Raw genomic sequence first — 9283 nt, forward strand, 5'->3', positions numbered from 1 at the left:
AAGTGCTGTAACAGAGAAACTTGTGTAAATCTATTCTAAAATAAATAAGGTACAGTTAAACCACCTTTGACTCGTTTTAACTCGGAAAGAAATAACCTAAGTTTTAATCATTTGAATTTTAAGGTCAAGGTGAAATATACCATAACTATAACAGTGGTTGTGATCTGTATCAACTATTTGAGGCTCCTGTTCCTCTTGAGGTCTCCCAGAAACAGGAAGGCTATTGCAAAATGTATACATTAGACATAGCTCCTTTTACAGAAACATTTTTGTAATAAAGTCTGGTTGCTCAAATACATGTTAAAATATTTAACAAGGAAACAATTTTCTCCTGATCCAGTCGATCTTTTAAACAAGACAATGTATTTTTCCTATGACGCAGCCCACAGGAGGGAACAGAAGTAAACATCCTCCTGAACTGAAGACTGTTTTGCTTGAAGAACTAAACTATTGCATTATTATATGAGAGCAAGAAATATCCATTTGGGTTATCCCTTTCTCCAAACATGGTGCCCAGTGATACATGTATTTTTGCCTTAATCTCAAAGGCCCGTTTGTCTCCAGGTAAGGTACGTTAAAAAGAGATTCCCTTTAAGCATCTTATCACAAGATCTCTTACTGCCTTTCCATCCGGGGAAGCTTGTGTGTTAAACTGCCCTTGGAGTTTTGGATGCTACTAGATTTCTGTGCTCTGTTATCCATAATTTCAGGCACTTCGGGGCTAACATGGCTGTTTAAGTCAATGCAATAATATTACCAACATATTCAACACTCAGAAGAGTCACCACAGTTTCCTTCACACACTCAGGATTTCAAATTCTTCTTCCAATTCAAATAGCTTGTCAGTAGATTCAATGAGTTCTGTAAAAAAAGATAAAGAAAAAAATGCTTCTAAAGACATGCCTGATTTTGTTCACTTAAAAAAAAAACTTTGAAAGACGCATTCCAGAAAAGTACTTTGTAAGAGTGAAAAAAAAAATCTGTGCTAGCAATTGTATGGCTTGTTTGGATACATGCCTGCTATATATTGCTTGACACTCACAAAGGATAGTTATTCTACCTGTGATTATTCTTTTATTTGCTAACGAGGAACATAACATTGCACAATTAGGCTTTTAATCGGTGCCTTACCTGCTCCTGTGGTTGTCACTTCTGGTTTTGTTGGAGGTATGAAAGGAGGCCAGTGTGGCGGGTGCTTCTGGACCAGCTCAAACATCCGTAGACTCTGCTGCTTTAGAATCTCCTGAGGACAGAATGCTTTCATTTTAAAAGCTGGCTCGGGAGACGCTTCAAACACAAAACGTGTCTGCTTAATTGAAAGTGTTTTTTAATTACGCATGTCCATCAGGAAAAAAAAGTCTTTATACAGACATACTGTGAAATCCAAGCACCATGGTCTCTGTAATACATCCCTAGTTAAAACACATCTGGAAGACAGATCTCTTGAACTGTACTACAAATTATCAGTCTTATCATCTTTTGATATCAGCTTTGATATCTGCAAACCTGTAATTTTGTTTACAGGTAGCAAGCACACTAGGAATGTACAATATTTTCTGCTTTTTAAAAGAAAGTTGCTTGCATAGAACTCTCCTCAAGTTTTCTGTTGATCAATAGCACAAAAGACAGATCTATCAGCTCCTCCAAAGGGGAAAAAAAAAAAAAAACGCATCAGATTTTGAAGGACAGGTTTTGGTCAGGAAAAAAGGTGTTCCTGAAGCCAAACGCTATTCCTCTTCAAAGAGAAGTTACCTTCTGTCTTGTATTTCAGTTATTTACAAACTGTTTTCCTTAGATGATTTTTTTTTTTTAAATAAATGCCCTTAGAGGTTGATGGTACTTTACATTCAGACGTCTGGTGCTTAGCTTAACAGCTGCATGCAGAAACATCCTCAAGTCTGTTTCCTGTGGCAGCCAGCACCTTCTGTTCTCCCTAGATCAGCAGGAGCTAGAGACCTGCAGCACTTACAGAATCAGATCTTTAAGATAGCAGGGACTAACAGTCATAATTAGAACACGCAATCTATTATGTCAAACAATAAAAAAGGATCAGGAAGCAAATCATTGATACATCACTACAATATGGCAGTTAAACCTTAGTCATTTAGTGAGAATTAGAAGTTAAAAGCAAGTGTCACCCAGTAACACCTTCAAGTGTGGATGTTTACACCCATTTTCCAACTGGCAGGGTTTGTGGCTGGTAAAGTGCTGAACAATTTCCAATTAGCAATTCAGTAGTATTGATACAAAGGAAAATGCAAAGGAAAATTTTACAAAAAACAGACAATAAAAACCAGACTTTATAAAGAACAAATCAAGATGCTAAGTTCCCACTCTTACCTTTTGTACAAGACTACACCGGTTATCAAAATCACATTCTTCTTTGCAAAAGAAGCCCTTAGGGGAAAAAACAAACACACAGAGTTTTACCTTTGCAGATGGTAGGTATGTGGTACCAGCAGGTAAGGCGGTTTGACCTCTGATACAGTAATGCCCTGTACGATCAGTAGATATAAGACTCCAAATATGTGGCAGCTCTAGGGAGAGAACCCACGGGGAGAACAAGGCCCTGCAAACCCCTAACGAAATAGTCAAGCAAAAAGTAGCAGCAGCTCCTGTGTGCTCCTCCATGGAGCGCCACCCAGTTCCTACAGTCCAGGTATCAGCAGAAGCTGAAAACTTGTAGATGATGGACCACCTAAGGAACATTTCCATTCTGGTATCTATACTGAAAATATTTGCTCTTCCTTATGATTTTGTCTGTCTCGTTGCATCATGCCACATTTTGCACAGTTACGTAGTTAAGTATTAAAACAAAACAAAACAAAACAAAAAAACTTTCTAAAAAGCAGCAGTATTAAAAAACAGGTATGTGAATGAATGACAGATACCGGTATCTTTACAGATTGTTTAAAGCTTTAGAAACACATCCCACTGGTGACAACTGCCAATCACCCAATCACAGGATACTGGCATGGGATCAGATCCAACTTTTTCAAATACCACACTACCCCCATGACATTTTGGGTGAATTACAAATAATACATTTGTATTTGTAATTTGGGGTGAAATACAATAATTCCACTTAAACATTTTCAACTTATGATATAAAGTAAGTTTAAGTAACTTGTCTTTAAGTAACTTTATGTTTGTGACCAAACCTAAAGTAGTGATAGAATAAAACACGTAAACCTGTTTCAGTTCCTTGCTCTGACCATTATAATGCCTCTTGAAAGAAGTAAAAGCTGCTCAGTAAAGAAAACAAAGCGAGCTCCCTACAGTACAGACAGCTCCCCACTTGCCCTAAGATTCTCCATGTAGTTATGTACAAACTACTATGTGTTGATCACAGAAGACAGCTTTGTGATCTTGGTTCTGTTCAAGGAGATGCATTGCTGCCCTTACCAATGTAGAGAGACATTACTTTGAGATAAAGTACATGCATTCCAGATTTCCTGACACTTACTAAAGCTACTGAAGGGTCCAAATTCATGATCTTCATTCTATGTGGGGCTTCCTGGCAGTGGAAACTCTCATCGTCAACCGTGCCATTTTCTTCTGAATCTACAAAGCTTTGAGTGGTGTGAGGGTCCAGATAGATCAGCTCATTGCCTGGATGGGTAAAAGCCGTATGTTAAAAATAAGCAAGTGACATTAATAAGCACTTGGTCCAGAACTGTAAAATAGAAATTAGATTGCCATCGCAGTCAGTATAATCTAGACTTTCCAGCTAGGGATTCTTTAAGAGAATCGGAAGGTTTAGACACAACGTTTCCCACAGGGTATTTAGTATAACTTCCTATTGTGACCTATTACTGTAATTTTTTGGTTGGTTATGTTCTATCTTTGTCACATACTTTTATTTTTCCATGTGAGATCCAGTACTTTTTTTTTTTTTTTTTTAAATCTCAAGTGTTGTAAACACTAACATTTGGCAGATTAAAAGGTACAGGATGTTCACAGATGCAATCTGTAATCCCATTAGGCATTCATTCAGAAATTGGAACAAAAAAGCCTAACTAAAACAGGTTAGGTTTTACAAAAGGACAAAATAGGGTTGCAAAATTTTGGCCCAAAGTGGGGTGAAATCTGAAGGAATGCATTTTAAATTAATTAGAGCAATACTTAATAACAGAAGGTATGCAAAAGGTGAAAAAGATACTGCTATCAGAAACAGTTTTGAAATACAAGAAAATAAAAGTGACATTTGACCAATACACTTGTCAAATGCTATCAGCTATTCTTAGTATGCTGCTCTTGTTGATGTCATCACTTATTTTTACACCTAGCTTTGCTGTTAACTTTCTGCTCCTATTAAGGATCATCTCATACTGTTTCTAAACTCTTTTAGATATGCTTCTTCATTTATTTTATTCTATTCTCATCTTTCTTTACTTCTAGAGGTTCACGCTTAGACCCCTTACTATTTCCCCTTCAAAAAATGTTCTCTTTTGATCATCTGCACATTTGGAATAAGTTTCTTTTTTCCTTACCTAAAAATCCTATGAAATAATAGGCATTATTTGGTTTCCCTCCTAATGCTCCCAAAGACTGTGGCATCTTAAAGCATTCCTAGGAGTTCAAAAGGAATAAAGGAAATTGTAATTCATTTCTTTACTGACATCACACATACCCAAACTTATTTGACAGTAACGAGCAATGAACTGAAAGAAAACCTTACTTTAAATGCATCAATATATACGGGATTTATGTGATTTATCCCTAGTCGTAGAGGTATAATAAGCAAGAGGGCTTTCCAGCCTGTGCAGAGTCCTCCTGCCTTCTTGCTTCGGCCAAGAGCACTTCTGTGCAAATGTGCACTGCTGTGGGACGCGCTGCTGCTCTGAGGAGGGCACCAGCACATTTTTTCTGCGGGAATAAAACTAGAAATTAGTCAACGCACAGAGGAACACAAAGCAGATCTTCCTCTCAGTAGTGAATTAAGCTAGTTTGCCAGGGATCTTTATAGGGCACCCAAGACAAAACGAGCCGGGCATGGCAATTACAGCTATTTAGTAGAAGTAATTCTAGCAGACAGTATGTGCTGGCACGTCCAAGTGAGACGTTAGATCAATGATTGGGGGATGACAATTTAAGACTGCAGTGACATGTCCTATTAATGTTATTAATAGTGTCAAGCTTTGCCTATAAAACGCCAGAGAAATGAAATGGCAGCAATGATGACAGTAGAAATTCTTCAAGGAGCTCTTCACATCCAGTGATGTGAGCACGAAGTTGGCATCAGGGATCAAAAAAACACAACTGAGTTTGTATGTCCTTCTTCCCTCTTCTTACCCTTGCAAGACAAACCCATGGCCCCCCAAGTATTTGTTCATGTTTAGATACATGCTGGCAAATGGAGTCAAATCAGAAACTGTTACCAGAAAACTGATGAGGTGTCACTTCCTGATGTCTTCAATGACCACCGTATTGCCCATAGATACATAAACTGCTAATGAATTCCATTCATCAAATAAAGCAAGCTTCCTAGAAAACATTAAGGTACTAATTAATATAAACTAGTTGGATCAAAAGGGTAGCTTTACACTCAGAACCATTTGATTTATTTATTTTTTTTTCTTAAGAAAAAACATCCTTTCTGCATTTTTTAAAGTCTCCATGTAAGAAAAAGAAAACTTTAAACATTAAATGTTTAATATCTTTAGAAAAATAGGTACTGAGTGGTACCAGGAAAAACATATGCGCTGCACCATGTGCAAACTGTTTTGTCTTACTGCTAAGTGCAGTGACAGTAACAGTCCAACTACATCAAGTTTATTACTTTTTATTGCACTCGACAGTCTCTGCAATGGGTTCTTGCCCAGTTGTGTCTTTTCTCATCTGGAAAAGAAAAAAATTCCTATGCCAGTTTTGCAGATTACTTTTTGCTTAAGAAATTCCACTGAATTCAGTGGAATTACTTCTGCCTGAGCCTGCGTGCACAGCAGAAATGGGGCATTAAAAGCTAAATCAGCTAAGGGTTTGGGGCACCAAAACTTCAGTGGGAGACAGCAGCACACAGTTTTATGTCCACTTCTGCAAAATCCAAACCTTTGCGGAAGGGAGCTACACTCTTAAGCTGCACTGGCAGAATTAGCTGTTTCAAATAAGCCAGAAAGAAATGGGGGTGAGCGTTTCACCATGAAAAACTTGGCCATGAAAGATCTGGAGTCCAGGGCATGCTTCAGCTCCCCTCCCTCTTCAGATCATGTGCCTGTTCCAGGGTGTCAAAGACTTGCTGCTGAGCTCGCAGGACCTGTAGCCTAGCCCCTGCCTGAGGTAAGACACCTCCACGTACCCCTGGAGAACTGAGCAGCCTCAGTTCCTTTCAGTGTGGCTCCCAGACTATGAGGAGCTGCCCATCTTTATCCAGTAGCCTTGCTGGCAGAACTGCTGCTCAGAAAGGGAGGAATTGCAGCTCAGTTCCCTCCTCAGCCGAGATGGCTTCTCTCTGATGTTTCACACCACCACTCCGACCTACACGGTGGCACTCTCGACCTGCCAGAGCTGTGCCACTGTGCAGAAAGGAATATACATCTGTGGTGTGACTGGTGAGGGCATGCAGACGGCATAGCAGGAGACTTTCCTGCAGTTTCTTCTCCTCAGGCTCTTCCTTTATTAAAATTTAGAGGTCACCCATTCCCAACTCAGTACCTGCACACCGAGCTGTGGCATGACATTCCATGCTGCACTTGTAAATAGATGGCAAGTACATTCCTGACTGTGGGACAGGGGGAGATGCAGCCTTCAAAACTCTGCCTGGGCCTTCTCTTGGCTGCCCCAGGGGAGTACGTTCTGAATGAGACTGGTATGATCTCACTTACTTTAGTACTTGAGCAACTGTATTTGGTCCAAACCATTCTCCAATTGACTTCCCCTCTCCAACACCCACCTGTGCTGTTTTCACAGTGAAAAAAAGACACACGTACACAAAATCAAAGAAAAATGAGACCATAAAGAATGTGGGAACAATATACAGTAAATACCGTGACTGTCAAACATTCTAGAGTAACTGCAATCTGTATTTAGCAATAACAATTATTTTCTCAATCTATGCTCTTTTCAAAACTTAGGGAGTGCCAGTTTCTTTAATAAACAAAAGGCTTCTAAACTATAACGAGAATTACAAGTTAGCAAATGTTAGTGCCCTTTATTACAAATTACAGCAATAAGCTACAAGACTGTCTATTCTAACATTACTGACTCTGGTACCCAAGGCTTACAGAGTTTATCAAGAGCTACATTCTAGTACATGGCTTTATTTAGGTCTCAGGGAATGTTTCTGTACTACTAGTCTTTGCGCCCATCTGCATACCTTTTTATTTTTATATAAGCATACACATTGTCTTCACATCCACTTTTTAAAATTATGAATTAACATACTGCAAATTAGTGATTCAACACAGTAGAAATTTCAGTGGAAAAAACCTGAAAGTTTATGTTTGTTCTTACCCATCTGGTGGATTGAATAACAGCAAGCCTTCCTGTCGAGAAAGCATCGTAGGATTCCGTGATATTCTTCTGGTTGTTTTTTGTGTTTTTCCCATTGCCAGTCTGAAAGGAAAAATTGATATAGAATAAAAAATGGTGACGTTTTCATTACACTGATCAAATGTCTAGACAGCAGAAAGCTTTATAATGAGATGTTAAAAGACATTTCAATTCATCTCGAATATTTACATTTTGTGTAGAGCTCCTAGAATTCCAAGCTTGTTATTTATCATCAAGCTGCCCTTTATCATCATAGGCTAGATTGTAAAAACAGGGAAAATAAAACAAAACAAAAACATCAACTGCAAACATATTCTGACGGATCATGCTGCGTGTTGATAGCCATTCCAGTATCTCTGAGCTTCCAAGATTATTTAAAAGTACAGGCTGTGTTTAGACCTTGTTGGATTTCTAAGCACCCATTAAATAACAACATAAGATCCATACAGAAAGTCCAAACACTCCACTGGCAGCATCCTGGGATGTGACATGCACACTTAAGAGCTTGCACCAGGGGGGTTTGGACCTCGTGCTGCTGACAAGTGAGTAGTGAAGAGAAGGGTAAGAGCACTGTCCCACGGTGGCAGGTTTTCCCTTGGCCTCAACTTGGGTGTTACACTAAAAGGTTTATAAAATAATGGCGACAGGATTCCCCATTTGTTCTCCTTCTATGCCTATTTCTCTGCTTCAGGCTGGGATGATTTCACCCAGCTGAATATGAATTGATTCATTAGGAACTGTTACCAGGGCATCAAAGAAAGTCTCACTAATAAATTCAGGGTTTGTGCTTTTAATGGAGTACTTACGAAGAAGCGTCTGCAGACAATACCGAAGTTCCCTCAGGACCAGCACTCACCTCTCCCTAAGTGTCTGCAGATCAGTGCTTGGGCCAGCATCATCTGCCCGCATCGCAGCATACATCCCCAGCCAGCGTCCGACGAAGGACCCGTGCCTCCTGTTAGGAAAGTTCATCACAATCAGTGCAGGCTTTCAACTGGGTGCAGCACCACAGAGGACATTTCAGACTGCTAGAAAACAGATAGGGCTGCTGAAGCCTCCATGAACTGTCCTACAGATAAAAGGCACACAGCAAGACTTTGGTTCCATGCTGTTGGTCTAATTCTAATCTCTGCATTGCACAAATAAACAAAATTCATTTATTCCTTGTGGAGCTGACTTACTCTTTTCATTCTTCAAGCAGCATTCACAAACCATTTACTGCATGCTATACAACATGATCACCTGTTTACATACAGACATAAATAAACACTGATTTTAATAATCTTCATGTTTGCATAAACAGTTAAAATGATGCTCAAAATGCGCTAATACTCTAGAAATATTTTCCCAGCCTATGAGGCCATCACTTATCTTGCTATTTAATTTAGAACAATGCAGCAAATCTGCAGTATACTCACCACTAGGCAAAAACTTTCTTCTATACGTAAACCACACGTAAACCACAGTAAACCACACGTGAACACACCTTGGCTTATTGTCTGACTTTGGCTTATGGTGCGTCTGTTGCTGTGTCCAGCACAGTGCAGCCCCTAAATTGCTACCAAAACCTTGCCACAAACCTCAATCCCCCTCTTAAAAGAGACCCTCTTGTTTGTTGCCCTTCTTTCGACACTCTCTAACAGTTTTATGTCTTCATACATATATATACAACAAAACATCAAAGAGCTCAGCAAGGTCCACCAAGGAAAGGAAGCAATGCAGGAGAAAGAAGACAGGACAACAGGGAGAATGGGCAGCATAAGGGAGGAGGCAGCCAGTGGCCTTAAAAACA

The 9283-nt window shown here is 39.4% G+C and overlaps 2 protein-coding genes across 2 annotated transcripts; both read right to left on the reverse strand.

The window, feature by feature from the left end:
- Positions 1–233: 233 nt before the first annotated feature.
- LOC140001010 (cysteine protease ATG4A-like) lies at positions 234–3608 on the reverse strand. The gene is made up of 4 exons (XM_072032162.1): positions 3467–3608; positions 2341–2397; positions 1132–1243; positions 234–861 (listed from the first exon to the last, which is right to left on the reverse strand). The coding sequence occupies exons 1-4, from the start codon at positions 3500–3502 to the stop codon at positions 797–799; spliced, it is 270 nt and encodes an 89-aa protein (XP_071888263.1). The 5' UTR covers positions 3503–3608; the 3' UTR covers positions 234–796.
- A 1126-nt stretch (positions 3609–4734) lies between these two features.
- Positions 4735–8499, reverse strand: LOC140001009 (cysteine protease ATG4A-like). The gene is made up of 5 exons (XM_072032161.1): positions 8348–8499; positions 7453–7554; positions 6825–6897; positions 5382–5487; positions 4735–4869 (listed from the first exon to the last, which is right to left on the reverse strand). The coding sequence occupies exons 1-4, from the start codon at positions 8406–8408 to the stop codon at positions 5400–5402; spliced, it is 324 nt and encodes a 107-aa protein (XP_071888262.1). The 5' UTR covers positions 8409–8499; the 3' UTR covers positions 4735–4869; positions 5382–5399.
- Between the last annotated feature and the right edge of the window lie 784 nt (positions 8500–9283).

Source organism: Anas platyrhynchos, chromosome 36 (genome assembly GCF_047663525.1).
Source record: "Anas platyrhynchos isolate ZD024472 breed Pekin duck chromosome 36, IASCAAS_PekinDuck_T2T, whole genome shotgun sequence".
Lineage (NCBI taxonomy): Eukaryota > Metazoa > Chordata > Aves > Anseriformes > Anatidae > Anas > Anas platyrhynchos.